This window comes from Molothrus aeneus, chromosome 2, assembly GCF_037042795.1.
Source record: "Molothrus aeneus isolate 106 chromosome 2, BPBGC_Maene_1.0, whole genome shotgun sequence".
In the NCBI taxonomy this organism is placed as follows: Eukaryota; Metazoa; Chordata; class Aves; order Passeriformes; family Icteridae; genus Molothrus; species Molothrus aeneus.
In genome coordinates, this window is record NC_089647.1 from 90,509,828 (window position 1) to 90,533,803 (window position 23,976).

Below are 23,976 nucleotides of genomic sequence, written 5' to 3' on the forward strand. Positions count from 1 at the left end.
AAGGACATTTATTATATGTTGTACTTTCCATTATTCAAGCACTGATGGATTTCTCAACTATTTTCATCAGACCTTCATGCACCTCTTTGGTACAGATTTTCTACTGGCCGTGACTGATTTGCCTTCTGACTTCTTGCTGTTCTTCATTACTAGCTTTTTAATATATGTATAGATTGTCCTCAGTGAGTTTGCCTTTCTATCACTCCTGAAATTAGAGCTAGAACAGGAAAGTATTTCATTTTTTTTTAATTGCAGGCTTGAGAAAGGGCATTTTTTGTGCTTATCAGACATGTTGGACTGTGATGTGCCTGGGCTGTTCTGCATAGGGATGTTCCAAACCTCTTTAGGGGGATTGTGACTGCACCAAAGGTAATTTGATTTTTTAGTTTTTGAAATAATCTGTAGACCTCCATCGAATCTTGTGCTCTGCTTTTGCCAGACCTTTAGGGAGGCATATTTCAATTACTGACTTTACAAGACCCAAAGTTTGGCACTGAACGTTGACACAGGTCCTATTTCTCGCTGTTTAATGTGTAATCATGCAAGTCTGAAATCTGAATTCCCTGCTCTCCCCGTGCAATCAGGTAGAGCCAGCTTTGCCGCTGATCAAATGGAGCCAGGAAGACAGACTGGCCTGCTCCCAGCGCCGGAACGGGTTTGTTTATTTAATACGGGACTTCTTTTGCTCGCTAATGAATGGCTTTCAACCTGGGGCATCGCTACAGCCCTCTCTTTATGGCTGTGTGGGAAAGAGGACTTGCACATCCCTCCCTCTCTCTCGCCATGACGCCAACGGTTGCTCTCGGCGGCTGGTCCGGGCCGGCACCGGAGCGGGACACGGAGCTGGTCAGCCCTTGCCGGGCCGCGCTGCCCGCTGGGGGTCCCGGCCGGGCGCGGGTGCTGCAGGCCGTGCCGTGCCTTGCCGTGCCGTGCCTTGCCGGGCCGGGCCGGGCCGTGCCGTGCCTTGCCGGGCCGGGCCGTGCCTTGCCGGGCCGTGCCGTGCCTTGCCGCCGGGCCGGGCCGGGCCGGGCCGTGCTGCGGGGGGCGGCCGCGCTCCAGCTGTTGCCGCGCTCCGCGCTCCCCCCGCGCGCTCCCCCCGCCCGCCGGGCAGCGGGCCAATGAGCGCCGCAGCCGCCGCCCCGCCGGCCAATGAGGGGGCGGCGGCGGGGCGGGCGCTGCCAGCCCGCGGGGGGGGGAGGCGGGCGCTGCGCTCCGCTGGGCTGCGCGGCCGCTCCGTCCCTCGCTCGCTTCAGCCCGGTCGCGGTGCGTCCCGAGCCGCCCGGCCGTCCTCCCTCCTTCCCGTCTGCCGGAGCATCTCGCCTGCCTCCTCCTGCCCGCTCCCCACGCCTCCGCGGCGGCGGGGCTCCAGCACTGCTGAGCGTCAGGCGCAGCGGCGGCGGCAGCACCATGGCGGTGGAGGAAGAGGGGCTGCGGGTCTTCCAGAGCGTCAGGATTAAAATCGGTGAGCGCGCGGGGCAGCGGGCAGGGAGCCCCCGCTGGAGCGGAGGGCGGCGAGGCGCCGAGCGCCCTTTCGCGCTGCCCTGGCTCTGCGTCCCGCCGCGGGAGCGCTGGGGGCGGCGGGGCGGGCGGTGCCCGCGGCCCCGGGGGGGCTCTGCGGGGCCGTGCGGGGCGGGCGGCCGGTGCCTGGGAGGCGGCCGGTGCAGCGGGGACGGGCGGGCAGCGCCGTGCGTCCGGCAGGCGAGCGGCCCCGGCGGCTGTCCGGGCGGCGCAGGGTATTCGGCGGATTTCGCTGTTTTTGGGGTTTTTTTGGTTTTTTTTTTGTTTGTTTTTTTTAGGGTGTTTTTTTTCTTTTTTCTTTCTTTTTTTTTCTTTTTCATTTTTGTTGCTAAGCTGGGCTGTAGAAGTTTGAAGGCGGCCCCCGGGTCTCAGCACTGTGTGTCACTGGCAGGGCTGATGTGCAGCCGGCCCAAAAGCGGCTGTGTGCAGGAGCCGCTGTGTCAGCCCCTGCCCTCGGCGAGGGGGACAGGCAGGGGCTGCTGTCGCTTCCTCACGGCTTCCTCCGACTCGCGCTTTTGGAGATTCGCTCTTCTTCTTGTGTTGAGCGAGTTCCAAACCACATTATTAGAAAGTAAGCGACAGATGTCAGCGAGCGGATTAAACTCTCCCTGGTCGAGTTCTGAGTGTGCCGGCTGGGAGGGAAATCCCTCGTTTCCGTAAGACAATCGGTCCCACATGCCGAGCGAGCGGTTCTCCTCCCCAGGACGGGCCGCGAGGGCTGCGAGCTCCCGGGGAAGTGGCGGAGTTCAGCGCCGGGCTCACAGCGGTGGGTACCGAGGGCGTGTGGCTTCCTAATAAAGATCTTGAAAAAATATCCCTTTGCGTTTCCCTGCTTTCGGAAGCAAATTTGCAGCCTCCAATTGGCGTGTTGGATGAAACTGAAACGTGAGATTACGTAGAAAATCCCATTATTGTACAGTGGCGTTAGCATTTCAAAGAGATAATTGTTGGATCGTTTCCTCGTTAATTGTCAACAGGTAGTTTAGTGACAGCAGTTTTTAAGAATTAAAATTTTGCCATATAAACTAAAAATTACGTGTTCGTTTTATGTTCTCGTATACATCCAGAATAGAGATTCAGTAAGCCTACAGAGTATGGACGGAGACTTGCTCTCTGTCTCTTTTCAAAGAGGGGAGGGGAATTTAAAAAAGGTCTTTTCACAAGGGAGAAATCCGGACACCATGCGAGTGATGATATTGCAAGTTGTTTCCATCTGTGATTTTTTAGTAAAAGGGCTAAGAACGCATCCCACGTATAGGATGATGACTTGTGGCTAAGCTGTTTGTGTTTGATTAGTTGGGGTTTTCTTGAGAAGAAAACAGTGATGATCTTATACCTGAATGATTGAAGTCACGAGAGTGTGGGAATTTCTTTGCACTGTTGAGGAGATCGAATACAATAACAGCTGCAAAAGTCTTGAGATGAATCTCATTATGCCGCGGACTGAAGTTAATCCTGCTGCTGACTTCAGCTGTCGGAGCGGAGCACTTGATTACTGTAGAACCGCAGCAAGGATCCCCGCTGTTTTTTAGGCTGGATGGCGAGAGGAAAAGCCGCGAGCATCCCGGCGCTTGGCTTGTGCCGCCGGAGCGGAAGGTGATTCCCGGAGCACGGGGAGGACAATGCCCGGCGCTGCTCCGCCGTTCCGCCGCTGCCCGCCAGGGGGCGGAGCCGAGCGCTCCCGGCAGCCCCGGCCCGGCAGCCCCGGCCCGGCAGCCCCGGCCCGGCAGCCCCGGCCCGGCAGCCCCGGCCCGGCAGCCCCGGCCCGGCAGCCCCGGCCCGGCAGCCCCGGCCCGGCAGCCCCGGCCCGGCAGCCCCGGCCCGGCAGCCCCGCCGCCGTCTGCCACTCGTGTTCGGAAGTCACACTCCTCTCTGCAGCTGTCTCTTGGGAAATTTTCACAAAAATAGGAAGTGGCGGAATTGCTTTGATGGGTTGAGGAAGTATTCCTTATGAGATTGGCCTTGTAAAGCAATCCTAATCTTCTAGAATTTGTACATGGAGTTTGTAGGCTCCCTACAGAAGGTCCTGTGAGTGGATCTGAAGGGACGTCACAGACTCCAGGAGTTGTCAGGGTTGGAGGGGATGCTGTATGTCATCTATTCCAAACCCCCTGCCAAGGCAGGGTCACCTAGCATGGGTTATACAGCAAAGTGCCCGGGTGGTTTTTGAGGGTCTCCAGAGAGGGAGACTCCACGACCTTTCTGGGCAACATATTCCAGTGCTTTGCCACCCTCAGTGTAAAGAAGGTCTTCATGTTGAGGTGGAACTTAACTGTGTTTTTATTTTTGGCCGTTTCTCCTCATCCTGTTGCTGGGCACCACTGAAAAGATGGTGAACATTGGAGAGACACTGCTTTTTTCAGCTATTCCCAATAGTACGTTTCTTTTAGCAGTTCCCATTTATGAGTGTCTTGTAGTTTTCTCCCTTTTCTAGTGACAGGGGGCTTTAATCTTTCAATGAATAGGTTAAGAGAAAACTTATTTGAGGGCAAAAAAGAATTGTCATTTTCCATGTTTTGCTTTGATTTATCATACTGAGGAGATGGTCAGTTCTGTTCTTTGGGAGCTTGTTTCATAGCCAAGCTCTGTCTGATCTCTGACTTTCAGATATTCTGTGCTTGATCTGATAAGACATTTCCTTCTCTGTAGCACCTCTGCTGGCAAATCATGAATGGGGACACTGATATACAGATGTGCCTTAGAATAAACTGGATGAAATGTAGGATTGATTCGTTGAGGAATCAGTGCAAATAGAGTGGACACCCACGTTGGCATTCCTCTTTTAATGAGGAGGCAGATGCAGTTGGGAGGCTTTTGGCTGTGTAAAACATCTGTAGCCTGGAGATGTTTGAATGCCCTAATGTAGTGTACTGCTATGGCTGGCTTGTCCTGTATTTCCAAGAAGCTGCAGGTAAATGAAGGCATTTTCTTCTGCTTGTATAACTTGTTCTTTTGGGACTGATGGGTTGCATGGAATCAGCCATATTAAGCTAGGTGGGTTATTACATTCTGCATCTCTTAAGTGCTTCCATGTTCTGAGGAGTGTTGTTTCTAGTCAAGCTTGGATTTAGCTTGAGCCATCTGTCTACTTTTTTGAAAGTGTTGAAACAGTTAAGCTTTGTAGGAAGCTGTGTGTTTGCCTCGCTCAGTTGAACTGATGATGGTGTGGCACCTCCTAAAGATGTCTCACTGAGATGCTGAACTTGGGGAGCAGCAATGTGAACTGTCAATGTGGGTAGCAGTGTTAAGAGGAGTTGTTACTGTGCTACCTCTTGTCCACTTTCTTTTGTGGTTAGTTGAATTGAAAGAAGTTAATGCCTGGCAACTTCTGCTCATGTTGCAAGGAAGTAATGTACAGTAGAAAGAAAAAAGCAATAATTGTGTTAACGAATATGCTGTTCAGATGTCTAGTTGAAATTGATTTATTTTGGCTTCCCATAACTGAAACCATTGTGCTTATGTCTTTTTTTTTCCTTAATTGAAAATTATTTTTACCGGAATCCCTTATACATAAACAAAACAATGTGTCATGTAAGACTAAACAAACACTTCCTATAAGATTGCCACTTTGAGGAAGTGTGCAGTGCTGATATTTCCATGAGTCAGTGTTTCAAAACCTGAAAGGAAACAACATAAGGCTCTCTGGCTGATGATTGGCTGGAAAAACTACAAAGAGTCCTTCTGCTTGACAACATGACTTTTGTTGTACTGTTAATATTTAATAAATATGCTGTACTTAATTGCTACTTTTTTTCTCCTTAAATGGCATCAACTATTAAACTTTCACTTGAAAAAATAAAAGCTCATGTTTAGCGTTTCTGTTGTTGAAAGCTGTATGCTGACTAGCAGAGAACCTGCTGCCAGATTTTACTTTGTGAAATTGTTTATACTTGAAAAATCCAAAGAAACAGCTCATTTGTGAATTTTCACTTTAGCAAGCTTTTCATGTCCCTAAAATCTAGTACTGTTATACTTAGGGGCATTTGGCTCTGCTTTAAAATAGTATTTTTTCTAGCAGTAGTAGAGCTTGCTGTAGTTCTGTCTGATAGTTTGAAAGTAGTAATTGGGGCAGGAGGATGTTGCACACTGAGAGTTTACTGGGGCTGTAATATTATGAGAAGGACCCTTTGCTCATTGTACTTTTGAGCTGATAGATAATAACAATCCCCTGATGCAACATGAACGCTTGTTGCAATTTCAGACATTCATGAACTTCTAAATATTTCTTTTATCATCTTTTCAAAGGGCCATTTTGTGGTTACAGGGTGAGGCCTTAGTCTGAAATGTGGGAATTCCAGTGGCATAAGCTATCCTTAGCAGTAAGTGTGAGCAGAATCATGAAGCAGAGAAATATTTGTGATAAAAGTTGGCTCCTATCTGATGTAGGTTGGTGCTTCACACACAGCTTACCCTGTTCTAAACTCACTGTATTTTCTAGGAACTGTAAGACCTTGTTTATGTCCAGTTGACAAAATGAGTATGGTTGGTCTGTAGATATGCCATCTCTTTGCCTTTTATTCTTTGTGTGCCTTCTTTACCAATTAATGGAGAGCTGTGTAGTTTAAGACACTGTGAAAGCAATAAAACTTGTGAAACTGAGAGTGTTGGGTGAAGTCAGGCAGAGTACTTAGTTAAGTGCTAGTTTACTGGTGTTTAAGCAGGTCATTGGCCAAGAGAAGGTATTTACAGGCTTCCACCATTAAACTTGGTACAGAGTAAATGTTTGAGAGAGGTTCTGCGTTTCCCAGGCTAAGAAGAAACTTCTCTTGTCCCTGACAAATTTAAGGTCTCCCTTAAGTCTATTAATACTAAGGTTGTTCAGGGAAATTAATTTTGTCTTGAGATGTCCCTTTTAATGTTGTCTGCTGGGATTTAGTGCCTTAAGTGGTTACTTGTAGAAGTAATTACGACTAAATATGTTCATTGCATAATACTGTAAAAGGATTTATTCCCTTTTAAATGGGACACAAGGTTGTGGAATAAATATTTTTAGAATGAGAGAATTTTTCCCAGGTACTTCTCTCTCTCTGTTTCTCTCTCTCTCTCTCTCTATCTCTCTTTCTCCTCTCTCTCTCTATATATATGTATTTATAAAAAAAAATTGGAAAACTATTTAGGAAGTGTGAAATGTTTCTTATAAAGATAACAATGTTTTTTTCCGGTGTTTCTAAGTTAGAGGACCAAGAAGAAAAGAAAGGAAGAAAAGCTATTTGCATCTCACCCTGAATATATTCAAGACTTCTCAAGATCTTTTCTTCACATTAAAAAGTTAACAAGTACAGCTTAAACTGATGTTGCATAGGTGAAATAAAGTGGCAACTTAACATTCTTATTGATTGACTGTAGCAATGCTCATTAAGGCTTGAGACTCACAGGCCATGGAAGATGCAGAATAAATTATGCAGATTTGTCACTGCTGGTTCAGTATTTGACATTGCTAGATTTGGTGGTGGCTGTGTTCTGACCAGCTTGTGTTCAGTGTGCTGAATGGAAAAGGTCTGGGTCCAGTGCTGTTTCTAGAGGCAGAGTACCCTGGCTGTTTACGGACTGTCAAGAACAGCCATGGCTGGAGCAAGACCATATTTTCTGCAAGTGAGAGGAAGAAACAGAGGTAGCAATGGAAAATGCTGCAGTGAATGCAGTTTTGAAGAAATAGATGATGTTTGTGTTTGGGGCTGCCAGCCTGTTACCAAACTCCATAGCATTCCATCCATAGCCTTATTTTAAGTAGAGAAGGATTCATATATGAGTGGAAGCCCATGTGTTTTGGTTTTTAGAGTGTGTAGAGGTAAATTCACAGGAGTGAATCTGTTAAATAGACATGCTCAGGGCTTTTGATGTCAATAAGCAAATTTGTTAGGATTTTGGTCTTCTTCTGGAGTTGGTACATTTGAAAGAACTGTTATTTAATCTGTCTCATGAAAAGTATTTTCTTGTCTCTTCATGGAAGTGATTGTCTGGTAGTCAGAGTACCAAAAGCTCTTACATAAGGACATACAAGTGCTGGAAATCTTTCTCAGTTTTCCAGAAAATGCTTTTGAAAACTTCATTGCCTTGAATTACTCTTCAGACTGATTAATGTTTTTTTGTAATTTTTTTCCACTATTTCACTATCATTGGTTAAAACCAGATCTTTAGTTCTGAAATTGCTGGGTTAGTTATATGCCAATATTACTTTATCCTGCTCTGTTTTTATGTGTCAGTTCTGCCTGATGCTGTTCTTTATGTATTGCATATTGCTTCCATTCTGTTTGATAGCTGCAGTCCAAAGCATGAAATCATGATATGCTCCCCCAGATTAGTCCCTTGGTGCTGTTGGGAAGGCAGATTTTGTCTTTCCCCTTCCCTGCTCATGTTGCTCCCAGCCATGAAGTGCTCTTTGCACACCTGCTGTGGACCGATGCTCCTCTGCTCTCAGAGAAGAAAATCCAGTTCAATTTGCAAAGCAGAACCAAAGAATGCAACTTAATTTTCTTTTCAGGTTTAGTTTTCTTCCCTTTTAGCGAGCTGTGCACTCCAATGTTTGTCAGAGGTGTTTCTGGACAGGTGTCCAAGAGCTTGACTGGGAGTGTGCGTGTGTGGGAAATCGGAGGGGACAGCAGGTGCATCCCTTGCTTTCATGTCTGGGTACTGGTGATGTTGTGACACTGCCTGACTCCTTCTGTGCTCTTCAGTTCACTCCCTTTCCTTACTGTAGGTTTTCTTGATGATTTGTTGGATGCCAGTACACCAGCTTGGTCAGCTGCTCTGGAGAATAAATGTTAAAACTCCAGAGAGAATGGCAAGAAGATTATCTGACAAATTGATGTATCTGTATCTCTGACCTTCTGCTTGAGAACTACTTGAGTTTCACACTCAGTTCAGGAGCCTTAGCTGTTTATGTAAGTTCAGGCGTTCTAGTTGGTGTTAATTAATAGTCACGCAGGCTGCCCCATTTCTCCATCACACACTTGTCTTTTAAAGCTGAGGCACCTCATGTTGATTATCATATTTATGCTTAACAGAGCTTTCTCCTTTTTCTGCATCAAAGCAAGATTTCTGCTTATGCACTTATGTTGTCAAGCACTGTTGTCATGTGAAGTCATTTGTTGCACTGATGCTCCCGTTTAAGGAAGACCTCATGTAAACACTGGACAATGTTTCCTTCACCAAGATTAGAAAATACATTTGAAAAACCTCATCAAAAATACCTTTGATAGTATTAATCGGGTTAAAATTCCCTCTATCCTTTCTCACTCACTGATCTCCATTACAGGAGTGTAAATTAGGAATAATTCTGTTAAAGCCAGTAATTGCACTTCTGTGAGAGTTGAGTTAAGTCTCTCAATATCTCATGTAGCAATTTTTTTTCTTGGAGGAGGTCGGGGAGGGGAAAGGATGAGGTAAAATCCACTTTGGGTTGTTAAGGAGTACTTAACACTTCTCATGTTGTTACAATGCACTTTGCAAACGGATGTGTTTGGAGAATAAATCTTACAGCTAGCTCTTCTGAGAGCCAGAAGCCTAGAATAAAATCAGAGGCTTGTAGACTTGGCTGCATACTGTAAAAGATCTAAATATCAGACAGTTGCATTGCTCATATTGATCTGACCAACAAATGTTCAGCCAGATATGTCAAAGGAAAATGAATGTGTGTGTGCTGGTGGACCATTAATGCTTCTGAGGAGCAAGTCACCTAAGGCTTATATTAATAGTCAAAACACGCATTAGTAAATCTTAATGCTGTGCTTTTAAACTTTCTAGTACTCCAGATTTATGTATTTTGTGGTTACACCAAGGAAAAGCTCAATCTTGGAGTTAATGAAAGGTTATAATTTATTAAACAGAAAAGCTGATTGTGGACTCACCCATTCTAACCTTCTGATTTTACTGACATTTGCTAAACCTTATGAAATGTCTGTTCTTTAACATCTGATTCCTTCAGCGTGGCGGATTGGTGACTGAATTTAGGACCAAAATAAAAGCTTTGTTTTGGAGTAAAAACAAAGCAAATCTAACTTCCTTCCTCTCCCATCCTAACCTCTACCGGGGGAAAGGAAGTTCCCTGAAACTTCACATGTTGTTTTCCTCCTATAGAAGACTTTCTGGGTGAAAGTTTTGCAAAATGAGATGTGAAGCTTCAAAACTACGGAGAACTGCAATATTTTCCCCCTGTTTTCCTTTCTCAAATTTTAGTGGATCATTGCCCACCGTAAAACACTTCATATATTCAGTGGAAAGTTTGAGGTCTTTGAGGGCTGTTTGGGGTTTTTTTTCCCCTTCTGCTTGAAAGAGAAAAAATATAGTGTATCTGTATTTTTGAAGTCTCTTGAGGGAAGAACACAAATGTTGAAGACTTTTGAGGCTTCTGATTAATGTTTCTGCTGTTCAGTTTTCATTCCAGTCCTCTGAAGTATTATCATTTTTTTCTGCATTGCTGGAGACTTGTGCATTTGCAAGTTGTTACCTCTCAGGGAGCACTGGGGCAAAACGAAGGTCCCTTCATTAGCCCAGCAACTGAATCTTGCTGTTTGTCCCCTGTTGATGAGGTTTGTAGCTGTGACTGCATGGCCACTGGCTGAAATGGATTAGGGTGATGTGATGGTAAGAGGGTTTCACTTACTTCAGAATGACTGCTGGTTTGAGCAGCTAGCATTTGATGCGGTGTTTAATTTGTATAAATATGAATGTACTTTTACACACTGCTAGGAGGTGGATGCATGTTAGATGAAGTGCCTCAATTCTTCCATGTGCAATAAATGAATGAAAAGTTTCAAAGCTGGGAAGAACAACTATTTCTGTGATGAGGGGAGGAGGGGAACACAGATCTGTGTTCCATAAGATGCATGCTTCAGGCTTAAGCTTTCTTTTCATATGTTACAGTGACTTTGGGAGGAAATATATTTGTCTCTTTGTCTCTAAACTTGCTTATGAGGAGATTTCAAAATCCATTTAGAAGAAGTTTGCATTGAAAGGCCTGAGTTTGTGTTTCAAAAAAAGGAAGATGAAACATTGGAGATGTTGTTACACAGGGAGCAGAAGGGTGTTTGAACTTGTGAAGGAGTTTTATTTCCTGGATTTTTAATCTGGAGTGTGTTTTCTTTTTTTTTTTTAATTTATAGATGTAGGAATAAAAATTTTAAGTGACTGATAACTCGTTTTATAGCAATTTTGCAAATTAAAATTCTATTCAGTTCCAGTTGCATGGAAGGCATGTAGTGTAAGTCAACCTTACTGTTTTTTAAATTTTCCTTGCTTTTGAGTTTCATTCAGCTTTAATATTCCAAGTATTGGAAAATGGATAACTTGAAATATTTACAGTTGTGCTGCTGTTATGACTGTTTATTCAGATTTCATATGTTTAAAAAAAGCAGCTCAAAAAACCAGATGAACTGGTGGCTGAGTTTTAAACTCCTTAAAAATAGGAGGGAAGGGAAGAAGTTTATTACTGTTTCCAATTCCTTCTAAAAATATTTCTGTTTACAAATTGTTTACAGCTACTTACTTCTGTTCAAGAACACTAGAAGAAAACAGTTAGTGGTAGCTTTTTACAAGGCTGGAGTTGATTCTTGCTTGTATTTCCCAGCTGGTGTCAGAGTACATCTGGAATCTATGAAATTCCTTTCTTTGTTCCTCATTTCCTGTTTCATTGAGTGCTACAGTGTAACATTCTGAAAGCTATTTCTCTTAGCATCTTCTAAGATGTGCATTTTAAACCAATTAGTGAGTTCTTAAAGGTAATTATATGTGCTTGTGTTTAATGGTGTAATTGAACAGTGAAATTGAACTGTATTTTGAAACTTCTCAGATGTTTTGTTGTCTTATTTCGGTGAAAAGTAGTTCCGTTGATTTATCTGGCTGTCGTTCAGCTTGTAGAATTGTAGGAAAGAGGGTGGTAGAAATAGAAGAAAAATCTGGTAGATAGTACAAAAGCTGCCTTTCTTAGTCTCTCTCTCCCTCCCCCTGCCCAGGAACAATCACCAGTTTGTAATGGAAAATTAGATCTATTTTGCAGGAGACACAGGGTGTGACATCCTACAGTTGCTTTTTGATTCTGGTTTGAAAGGCTGGTGACTGCTATAGAACACATGAACACAGCCTTGGAAAATTGAGCTCTGACACTGTGGCACAATGTGGGAGCTATGTGTGCCCAAAACAAAACCAACAAACCAAAAACAAAACAGCCATATTTTAAGTTAGATTTACTGGTTGGGATTGCATTGTTGCAGATAATTCAAAGTCAGTAAAAAAGAGAGATGCAGTGGTCCAACAGAATTGCTCTTATTTTTTGCAAGTAGTTGTTCTGTTCTTCCTGAAAAAATCGTGCTTTTATGAATACTTTATGTATCTGAGTGGCTGCCCTAAGTTTTATGGAACAAATGCAAGTTCTTCATAGTCCAGTGGTCCACTCTTCTCTTGTTGCCATTTGCCAGCTGTGAGTGCTGTTTCTGGGATTGCAGCTTTCATTCTTCGTGCTGTTACTAGTCATGAAAACTCTAGTGGTACAATACATGTTGAAAAACTTCTTCACAAAACACCTGCTTTTAAGATGAGACTTGCATTGGAAGCATTGTTTTTTCTCTTTATAAATGCACTTGCTAATTTGTTTTCCCTTCCAGTTTTGATTTGTGGAATATCTCTGAAATGGCAGCATTTGCTCTCATGGAGAACTTAATATTGGGGAAATATTTATCTTCTTTTTAGCTGCTTTTAATACAATTTAGCAGATATAAGCAAGGAGTGCTAGCACTGAGACCTGTCACTCCTGTACAGATCTGATCAGTACAATTTCTTGTCTTCCTTTGATTTTTTCAAATGTCCCTGACAGCAGATATATAAGTGATTACATGAAATAGGTTGTATATGGAGGTAGCTGCACATTATGTTTTTTTCTACATATTGTAGGGAGCTGAGGGAAGAGCTAGTTGTTTCTCACAAGGTATGCAAAAATAGTGACAGAATTGTGAAACTCCAGCAGCTGTGTGTCTTTCAGCATACTATATGGATACAGAACCATTTTTAAGGTTCTCACATCTTCTGCACTTATATAAAGATAACTGTACTGCTCAGGGTGTCTGAGAACTTGGTAAACCCAAAAGCCATTTTGCTCTGTAGGGGATTATTGTTGCTATTGGACTGTATTATGCCCTGTTTCAGGGATGCAGTAAAGGTCCTAGAAAACTTGCACCTGCTCTGCTCAAGTCAGAGGAGCTGTGCTCCTGTAAATTTTGTGCACTGTTGTAACTGTCAGTAAGGTCCTCATCTTGATCTGTGCGAATTCACTGTAGCCTAGACCAAGTCTGGTCCTAAGAGACTTCTTTCAGAGTACTTATCCCTGCAGCACTGGTTCATTATTCTATTAGTTCAGTTCCTCAAATGATAGGTTGCATTTTACCTCCAGGAACATAATGTTCAAGTTCTGAGTTTTGTGTAAAGTATTCCCTGGTACATAAGGGAAAGGACTCATCTGCTGTTTCTGCAAATGTTCTGTGGCCTGTTCCTCTTTATAAATGTGTAGTCATGTTTACAGCGTAGATATTTCATGTTTAAGACTTTGGCTGATGTTGCATAATATTCAAATTTCAAATTGTTAAGATACCTGAAGAACCACATTTGTGCTCTATTAGCATGTCTTGCCCTAAGTGTGAGGTAGGAGTTGACCAGCACTAGTCTTACTTCTGTAAATATTTGTCTTACCCTGTGTTTGTAGATTGTTCCACATAATTAAGTTTGCTGCATGCTGAGGGCCAGCAGCTCTTGGATGGCTCTGCTTGACCACTGTGAACACCAGAGTTCCCACTAACAGGAGCTCCAGGTAGTTGCTGCAGAATAGGCTTAGGTGCTTCAGAGATGATGATGGCTTAGAAAGGAGGTTGTGGTCAATAGTCACAAATCCAGCCCTGTTTAAAGCTGGGGGAACTGTTGGTGTCCCCTCTCTCTCCTGCTGATGTGTAGAGCCAACCTCTGTGCTCTGTGGGGTGGTGCTTGCAATGGACTTGAGGAAATTGGTCTTGCATGTTAGAGTTGAGAGGAACTAGATTTCAAGATAGTGTGACTCTCCCTATTCTCCCATGGCTTTTTTATTTTTTAGGCCTATTAAGCAAAATTGCCTGAGAGGGAGGAAAAAAGCTAATTTTTATTCAGACCAATACTCCTGCCTGTCTGTTTTTGAATGGTGATTCTGTGATTTTTGACAGGGAATAAAAAGTGCCTGGGGGGATTTGGAATGCTGCAATAGAGCAAAGTCATTTCAGTAAAAGTGAAACTCTTACAGGCTGATAATTAGTGTGTTTTGACACCTGATTCTGTGACAGTATTCCACAAAGTTGTGAGTTTGAAAGTGGGAAAAAAAAAAAAGAGCTGAATTACTTTTAAAGCCAGCTTCAGTATTAAATATAACCAGTCTCTGTAACAGTCTAGTGGAAGATGTTGTTATTAAAGTTTCCTAATAACACCTGCAAATTATTGGTACGCTGGTGCCCTGCTTCTGCTAATGGGAAATGGTAATCCATTCTTGGAAATAACTTGTACTGCATGCTCTTGAATATGGGCTTCACTTTCTTGTACAGAGTGAATCTCTGGAATTTAAGGTGTATTTTTCTCCTGGTCTGATGGAATCTTACTCAGGTTTAGTTGTACTGTGTCCAACTTTTTTTTTTTAAAATGTTTGGTGGCTGTTTGAGATATAACCAGAAGTACCAGGTGCTTGTGAGGTGGGGTCTCTACTTCAGCACTACCATGTACATTGCATTGGGAAACATATAGGAGTGAGTTCTGTGCTTAACAGACCATGCACAGTGGCAGAATGAAATGGGGTCAGGCATGAATATCTTATCCAGGAAGGGCTTAGAACCAAATAAGAGCTTACATGTCTGTGAATTAGTGCCAGGCTGCAGATATGCCAAAACTCCTCTGGCCTTACATGGGGTTAACTCAGTGCTACAGAGTGTGATCTGAAAAACCCACTAACTTGTGTGGTGGGAAAACACTGGCTGTGGGGCTAGGTCAGATTCCCTATTGCTCTCCTGAACTCCCCAATATGAGATATGGACAGGAGCTTCTGTCTACTTCCCTCAGAGTATGGAATAAGGACCTTGTAGCTGTGCCTTAAAGACAGGAATTTGGTTCCCTTTGTCCTTCTGGAGGAGGCAGTGATGGTGATTTATCAGTGCTTTTGTTGTTTTGTAGGTATAACATTTGGTGTTTTCAGTGTCGTGGTGCAATGCTAACATATTTTGCAGTGTATGTATTCTAGGGTATCAGCCTGCAGGAGATAGAATTGGGATATTTCTCTTGGGGTAGGTTGGGGTTTTGACAGAGGCAAGGCACAGTGCACTTTGATCTAGTGCAGGTGTCATGTGCATTTATTTGATATTTTTTCTTGCTGTTTTGCCATTGTTTTGGACATGGATGCATGCCTTTTTTTTTTTGTATGTTTTTTTTTTTTCCCTGACAAAGTATTTGTAGCTTTTGTGACCTCTGTGGTGCACCTGAAACCAGCTGTGCTGGAGGGCTGAGCTTCACAGCTGTGGGGGGAACAGGGTGTGTGGGAAGGATGAGCCATAGCTCAACCACTGTGTGCTGCTTTTTTTTTTTTTTCCTTTGCATTGCTTTCTGTTTGTTGAATGATAGTTTTCTTTTGGGAACATGAGATTAGCACTAAATAGGCCAGCATAGGATGAAGATGACGACAATATAAAGCTTCTAAACATGATTTTGAGCCAGTGGGTTAGCTTTACTTTAATCAGGATTTTTAATTTTTTTTTTCAACAACCATTCAAGTAAAATCTTTGAAACAAAACAGCTTAGTATCAAGACTGTGTTCAAGTATTTCTTTTGAGGAATGGAGCACTTATTTGGATTTTGATGGGGACTAATGTGAATTCTGTTGTAGGGCTGTGATTGAGAGCTTTCAGGGGATAAGGAAAGGAGGTTGAGACTTTTGTAAATTAAAACTAAGTCAAAAGGATGCTGCTGTACATCTTCTGTGGTATTAGTGATGCCTCTGAAAGAGCTTTAGTTGTACCCAAGCTTCAGAATCATATCAGTAGTTATGGCTTAGCTGTAGATAGTGTAATCACTGTGATACAAGATTGGTTTGTACTCTTGTAATAATCTAGATTGGGTGGTTCAGCCCCATACCTTCAAGATATAAGACTGTAAGTTTGACCTGGCCCACTTAATTCCTTTTACAGTCTCTTCAGGTGTGATTTTTTAAAGTTCATTAATTGCCTAATTAGCCTTAATGATAGATGAGTTTTTATGCTAATTATTTGAAAGACAGCCTGATTTAGGGAAGTCACTGAAACACATAGCTGCTGTTCTGCCTGTAAAACAGCCTGGATATTTGTCTCACTGTGACATTATGACATCAGACATATGTCTTCATTCATGTTCCTGGCAGCTGGAAGCAGTGTCTAGAAGGCTTGTATTGTTTACCCTGTCTGCTAAGCACCGGTGAGCTTCCAGAGTCAAACACTTGAAACTGAGGGCTGCCATCGTGAGGGTTGTTAGTTTTCATCTTGAGGCCCTTTGTGTACACAACATTCCTACCTTTACAGGATTATATATTTACTTTTAAAAGAAAAACGCTGTGCTGCTTTCAGCCAATGGGATGAGTGGTACTTGTGTAATGGTAATGTTTATAATAAAATAATAATAATAAAATAATTACTCACCATCTGTATTCTGTTCTTGTCATGGAATACATGGTTTTCTGCCATGTGTTTAGTTCAACACCTGCTCTGGCATTGTTGTTGAGCTGCTTTGCTGCATTCCTTACCATACAGTGGAATCTTTAATCATCAAGCCTTTTTCAAGGTAGAGTTAACTCTCTTAAGTGGGGGACAGAATAGAAAAACGGTATTTACCAGTCATGGTGCCAATTTCCATCTAATTCTACATTTTTCTGGAAGGCAATTTTGTTGAAGTGGCAAGGATCTTGGACCTGAATATGTATTCAGCATTCTTCTTTCTTCCTGCTTACTTCATTTGTGATGTGCCTTCCCCCGCTGAGAGTGGCGTGCAGAAGCCTCACAAGCACCTCTCCCAGCTATATGTAGAGATGGAATCCACTGGCTTTGGCTGAGCAGTGCCAGAGTGATGAGAGAACCCTGCCAGGGGAAGGGACAGGGGAGGACAAGCAGGATTCTGTTTCTCTGCCTAGCCAAGTCTTGCTTCCTTCCTTTCAAGATCCTGTTCTTGTCAATCTGCACTTGGAGTCAAATGCCTTCTGTGCAAATCCTCCCTGGCATAACCAGTATTGGAGAAGTGAAATGCAGTACAAGAGCAAGTATCTCTCACAAGGATCAGAAAATATATTGATTTCTGTTCTCTGGGATTTTGGGGGATTTTTATTGAATTATTTGAGATCAAAAGGCAAGGGTTGCCTAAAACTTAATTTTGACACCTGGATATTTGCTAAAATGTTGACTTCTCTTGAGCTGATGTTGTCTGTTTTAGCTGAAACAGTTGAGGAGTGTAGGAAGAGTTTAGCAGAAAACAGCTTTAGCGCTTGATTTGGTTTTGAAGAATAGAAGCTAAGGAGGAGCTATTATTAAGAAACTGGTACTAAATTGTTGCTTTCTCTTTCCCCTGTGTAGCTGTCCTCCCCTGCCTGTTAGACTCCCTGCTGATCTGCAGGTGTTAATACAGTTTTTGCCTTTCAGTAAGCTAACAGTAATGGAATTTTGAGCACTGTGCTACCAAGGTCTCAGTCCTGGTGTAGAGCACTGTTTTGTGCAAATAACTTCTGTTTTAGTTGCTTGGAGTCTAAACAATGTAAACAAGTCTGCTATAGCCTTGGTAATAAATTTCATTTTGTATTCTAGCTGTTTACCTTTTTGAAAAGCTGCTGTTCGCTTATGTTACAACATAACCTTTTGCTTGGCCTTGACAAGTGTTGCCCTGTTCTGAATAACAATGGTTAAATACTCCACTGATCCTTGTGACCTTAGTAGCAGAACTCCAGTGCCCTGCTGCTATAAGGGTGTGTTTTATTAATATTTAGAGCAGAACTGAATGAACAAAAGATTAATTTGATGTGAGGCTATCCTATTCCACTTGTCACGGAGCACAAAGTAGATTACTTGATTAAAAAAGGCAGGCTGGAAGCAGAGCATGACAACAAAGTAGCAGGGCAGTGATCTTGCCAGTGAAGTGGGGAATCATATGGTAGCCATACAAGGGTAGAGCAGGTTCATGATGTTAGCTAGGGTCAAACAAGAGCATGGTGACCACCAGAGAACTCTGTAGGGATGAGTTGGTCCAAGGTAACACCAGAATTTAAGTCCTCAGGGTAGAGTCGGGGTTGGTAAGGCAAAAGGCCGGGTGCAGGGGAACCTGCAGAGCTCTGCCAAGAGCCAAGGATCTGAGCTGGAACGCAGCCCTGAGGTGGGGAAGGGTGTCCAGGGAGGCCTCCTGCAGTGCTGTCTGCCAGGGCTGCTCCCCGGCAGCCTGCTCAGGGTTTACACAGCTGCACTGTGTCCCAGCTGGCCCCGAGCCCAGGCTCCGGACCCCGGGGCTGGGGGAGAGGCTCTGCTCAGAGAGAGCCCTGGCACCGCTCTGCTCGGGTAAGGCCTTGTCTGGGCTGGCCTCAAATCACATAAAACCTGCTGCAGTTCCTGATCCTGGGATAACCGTGGTGTCAGTCCTAAAGGGTGAAAAGAGGAAGTGGAGATGCAATAACAGAAGATAGGTCTGTGTGTTGTAACACTGGCTGTGGCAATGAAGCACATCGTGTGTGTGAGGGGAGCCAGCCCCCGGTGTGATTGCTGCAGCCGCTGGGGCTCGCCTTGGATGGCCCGTGCTTCCTCAGCCCTTTGCAAAAGGATGAGGGCAAAGGAGGAGGCACCAGGTATTAGGTAGCAGCTATTGCTACAGTGTTTCACAGTGATTGCTAATTAGACTGTTGGCATGGACAGAAAGTAAATTCCCTTGAAGTCTCTTTAACCTTTTGCAGCTGTGTTTTTGTGCCTTTATTCATCCATGTATTTTGACTAGTATCTTGCTCTCATTCTATGACATTTTTTAGTGATTTATTCTTCCCTCTTTCTGTGGTTTGAAAACCATGTCTGATTTTTGTGAAGCTTCTGGTACATACTCTTACTTCTCTCCAAGCTGTGTCAAGTCTGCCCTTACATCATGTCAGCAGCCTTCTGTTGATTAGCAGAAGAGATCTATTAGAGTTCAGCGTTCCTTTGTTTCCTGCCTCTTTTCTTTCCCCTTTCCTCAGAAGGATGTTTTAGAGACTTCTCTGTGTTATTTCTGTGGGAGTTGTGTTGAAGGAGTCTTTGCAGCAGACAGTTCATTAGCTAATTTCTACACAGCCCTCTAAGCTGTGGTTCTCCCTGCAGACCTGTACTTGAGATGAAAGGGTTGGTTCTGTTTGCATTCGAGTTTCCTGCTGCTTTGAAGGACAGTGGCATGTCTCAGAACAGCAGTACTTGCCATGTGCTCCTTCCACAGAAGGGAGAGTAATGGCCAGTGTTTTATAGATAGGCATGTGGTTCCTCATCTTCCTCTTTAGTTCTACCTGGTTAAAAGAGTTAGAAGTTAGCACTGTTATTATTTTTTTTTCCTTTCTTGAAAAGGCAATGATAACTTACACAAAATATTTGGAATTGTAGTCTAAATGCATATCATGGAGTACTATTAAATGCATTTGAGGCTTGTTCTGCATAATCAAATTGCTTAGAGATTTTTATCTTCTCTTAAGATGCACATGAAGTCTGCACTTTGTGGGTCTAGTAATTCCTTGCTGAATGACATCAAGGATTCCCATATGTTTAAGGGTATCTTGCTTGTGTAAGAGCAGGGATGTGACTGGCAATCAAGTTAGCAAGGATTAAGGAGAGAGCAGTCGCAGGGTTGGGGGAGAAAATTCACAGCTGTTATGTAAAGAAAGTGGTATAGGATCTCCCAAAACAAAGTAGCAGAGAGCGCCCATGAGATGTGTTCAGTAAGTTATTGAATGATTCTTAATAGTTTGGCTTGACTGTTAGTGCTGGAATTTTATGTGAGTTCTTTTACTTAAGTGCAGTGTTGATTCTGGCACTGTCTAAGATTAGGTGCTCCTTTGAGCTGAAGGGTACAGCAGGGAGGTGGAAGTGGAGAGAAGTTGAAAGGAGGGCTTATCTGTTTAAGTGGCTTTTTCCTCCCTGCTGGGAAAACCACAGAGCTGTACTATCTATTCAGTAAACATCTTCCACTGGGTGTGAGCTCTTGGTAATTTGCAGCTCTTAATGATAACAAGGGAGAGAACTTTATTTTAGATAATCCACATGATATAGTTGGTTGTTGTAAAGCATTTAAAATGGGGATGGGGGGGGCAAAGGATGAGGAAGGAAGCTTGTTAAAGAGGAAGGAAGCTTGTTAAATGGGTGTCCTTCTCATTCTTGCAAGTACACTGTAAGTGGTTAAAGCTCAATGATGTAATTGGATTCCTTGGCAGATTTATTTTGCAGGTGGTTATTTTGCAGTTATCAACTGTACATGTGCCCCATCTCCTTCCATTTAAATGTAAGCCTGACTGGCAGCATATATGACTTGTGATTCTTGAAGAAAATGAGGCAGGATTTATGTTTAAGATTTGGAAATTGAGTTCCTAATCTACAAGACAAATTTTCAATACATGTGTTTATGCCTACTTTGCCTTTACAAAGGGGAGAGAACTAATGGAAGAGGTACCACTTGAACAGGTCTGGGTGTGGGTCTCATAATGGGAAATGGCAGTCTGGGTGTCATTCACCTGAGTTTTGTGTTTCACAAGGTGGTAACAATTTGTTGGTTTAGTTTTTTTACCTCTGCAATATAAACATGTGTCAGCTTTGGTTAGCCATGCCAGCAGGAGTTACACAACTTCCTTGGAATGGCACACTGTGCCGGACAGAGGATATCCCGTGAATTTGAGAATGAAGCTTGTAGATGATAAATGCCAAGGCAAGAGTTAATTTAGTACCCACTTTCCATAAATAGAGGAAGTTGATTCATACAGTCACAGCTAGAAGAGTACATGAGTATGTCAGAGACTTCACTGTCTTGCTTGAGATCACAAATTTGCTGAATAATGTGGCAGGCAAATTGCAAAATTCAGTCTTCTGCTCTTAGAATGGAAGTCAGAAAAATAAAATGGTGTAGAAGGAAATATCTTTTTTTGCTGTAGTTATTCTTTTTCACTGCTTGGCTCTTAAGTACACCAAACAGTTTCACTATTCCAGACACGTTAGATGTGTTTGTGATGTAGTAAAAGATTAGCAACATGTGATATTTGATTATGCTTGTAGAAAAAGAATAGAGAATTCTTTCATCTCAGATAAAGCTGTATCAAAACCCAGCAGAATAAGTAGTCAGAAATGAAAGTAAGGTTTTTTAAATGTCAGCTGAACAGAGAGAGTTTCAAAGTTAAAAGTTGCTTGCATGTTGTGTAGGGTTTTCATATATCTCTGTAACGTGACAGTATAAAAAAACATGTACAGCAGTTATATAGTTATTACAATATATATTATGCAGGTTATGATCGTGTGCAGTGTATTTTATGAATATATGCTAGATTATTACAGAGAACAGTATTTCAGTTTGTGTATTTGCTTTACTGACCACAAGTGTTGCTGTTTTGAGGCACTTTGAGGCTGCTGTTTTTGGCTTCAAATTACAGCAATAAACATGATAGGTGGAAGAATCACAGGGACTATTGCTTGTGTTGTGCTGTCAGTGATAGGGTTGAGTGTATCCAGAGCTGATTTTAGGACCAACTCTGTTTCTAAATGTGCTAACCATCTGGCACAATTTATGTGTGTGGTTTGTTTTATGCTTGAGGGGTTTTTTTGAAGGGGGATGAACAGATATACAAACGCGTAAGTTTTCTTTTGGACCAGTTTTGCTGTACTGTAAAAGACAGTGTCTAACTGCTCTGGTTATTTACTTTCTAGTTTTTAGAAATGTTGATAGAATAGGTGGTGGAGGCTGATACCAGCCATGTTAATGGAGTAGGAGAGTAGAAGCGAGTGTATTTCTCAGCGGATCTGCAGTAGAGTTTGGAAAGTTTTCTGGATTGGCAGAGACTACTTTGTTAGCTTTTAAAAGAAATACATTCTTCTGCCAGGAAATAAAAGCTGCACTTTGTAAGTTCTTCAATGTATACCACACTTAAGTAGTCACTTCCAGGAGTCTGCCCAGAAAAATGAAGTGTTGTACCATTGTTTTCTTCGCTACTCTAAATTTGAGACTCAGAGTCATTAGTAGATCCCAAAATGTGAGCTGGTAGTTCAAGGGTCTGTTGCATACTGCATTTCAGTGCTAAGCATTAGGAAAAAAAAGATAACCACTTAGCCTGAACTGTTCCCATAAAGTAGGTAGTCAGAAGCATAGCTTTCATTTCTGTCCAAACTTTCTCCTTTGGCTCTAAATTGGTCCCGTAGATGCTGATTGAGATTCATTGCTGTCTGTCCATCAATGCTGATGTTTGGTAGGAATTTTTTCAACATGCAGTAGCTCAATAATACATGGTCTCCCTCAATGTGTGTTTAGTCTGTTACAGTTGTGTATTTATAGTTTTTTAAATTCTACTCTTAAGCATATGGAATATGCATGAAATAGAGTTGATGGGCTGCAGTTGAGCCAGACTGACACAAATAAAATCCCCTCATTATGTTCACAGAGATAATTAGTATGACTTTAAATACTTTCCTTGCTGTTTCCCACCCATGTGAATCTTGACTGAAGTTGCTAATGATTATTAAAAAGTGTACACCCCTGTTCTCCAAACCTGTAATTGCATTGTCTTGATGCTTTGCAGGTGTCTTGATGCTGTCAGGCTTTGTAGGTGTTTGACAGAGGAGATAAACAATGTTCTCAGTGTTTTTGTAGGGAATCTACAACAACAGCTATGTGTTCTACACAACATGCAGCTTTTCTGTGTAATTTGAAGTATTCTTTGTTCTGCCCTTCTTCTTGATATGTTAATTATGCTATATTGTACTAGCAAAATGACATTTGGCATCAATTTATTTTTACTATCCCATTTGGAGATGCATGAGTGGAAGACATCCTGTACAAGTGTCATGTTTTAGAGTTAATTTTTAAAATTATCTAGCTCTTGTTATGTTGCCATCTGTTTTCCACTAGCTTGAAGAGGAAACAGCTGTGGTGAATAATCTCAAGACAGTATTTTTAATAAAGTCTAATAGGTCTGCTTACCTTCAGATTGCATGTGCATCACAGGGAGTGACTGTGCTGGCTAGGAGGGGAAATGTGGTTTTGCAGTAGGAGCTGTAATGAATTTGGTGAAGAAGTGATTCTGATGTGTCTCTCCATAGCTGGATTTGAATGCAGCTGGAGAGATCAGTGATAATGGGACACACTTCACTTGCTATAACCGTGCATTGTCTTGTAGAGAGGCTGTTATTGCAGCTTCTAGCCTCGAGTGCAGTGCCTGGCAGGCAGCTGTGGGGCTGACTGAACCTGCTGATTCCAGGTGGAGACTCACTGGTGGCCACACCATGGCATCTCCAGTGTGCTGAGCCAGCAGAGGCAATAGCTGCACTTGACCTCGGGGAAAGCACTGGAGATGGAGAGCCAGTGACCCCAGCTCTTCAGCTGACAGCATGGAGCTGGGTGGAATTAGAGGTAACCATTTTGGGGAAAATATTTAATTCTCTGATGGAGAATAAGGGTTACTGATGGTAAGTATGGTGTGGATGCACTTGAATAGCTGATTGCCTTGTGGGCTTCTTGATTGTATTTTAGACTTCATTTTGGTAAGGAGAAAGAAACCTCATGAAAGAGATGTTGTACAGTATAAGCTTCAATCACAGTGGTGATTCAACTGAGTAAAGGGAAGGATAAATGAAAGTAGAGTAGTTGCCTGTCAAAGAATGCCTTGGAAAAAAGTTTAAATTGGTTTATTTGAGCTCAAGCATTGCAGAGTGGCCAAGATTCTGTACTGTTTTACACAGATTGGCTTTCTTCACTTATTTCCCTTTGATTTTGATAGAAAGACTTTTTGTTAGGTTTGGAAAACTTTGCTGGATTAGTATTTTTTTTTTCAAAGGGCTCATCAGTAAAAAGAGTGGAGAGGCTAACCAGCAGAGAGCATTAAGTGGTGGTCAGGGAATATAGAGTTGCATGGAGAATGATGATCAATTGAACTGGATCTTCCCATAAGTAGACTAGATTCTTTTTGTCAGAGACTTTGTTGCATTTGCTTGAGTCTTTAGATCAGTGGCATTATAGAACAACCCTATCAAGAGTAGCTGTGAAAATGAGCCTGTAGTTCAAGTGCTTGAGATTGCAGCCTCAGATCTTCCAGGAGCTGACATCCCATAAACCTGTATGAAATATGTGTCCAGTGCCATGCAGTTGCACAAGCCCTGTCCTGTTCACTGTCATTGCTGCCCCATTTCTTGCACCAAGGCAAAAGGCTGTGGTGTGGATCCATCAGGAGCCTCTACAGTACCAGAGCTAATGGCTGCACAAGAGCTG

At 42.7% G+C, this 23,976-nt stretch overlaps 1 protein-coding gene across 1 annotated transcript in view; it reads left to right on the forward strand.

The window, feature by feature from the left end:
- Positions 1–1,217: 1,217 nt before the first annotated feature.
- Positions 1,218–23,976, forward strand: part of RASA3 (RAS p21 protein activator 3) — a 130,157-nt gene continuing 107,398 nt past the window's right edge. Inside the window, exon 1 of the mRNA XM_066545280.1 lies at positions 1,218–1,462. Within this exon, the coding sequence (XP_066401377.1) occupies positions 1,408–1,462 (55 nt within the window). The 5' untranslated portion in view covers positions 1,218–1,407. The remainder of the gene's footprint in view (positions 1,463–23,976) is intronic.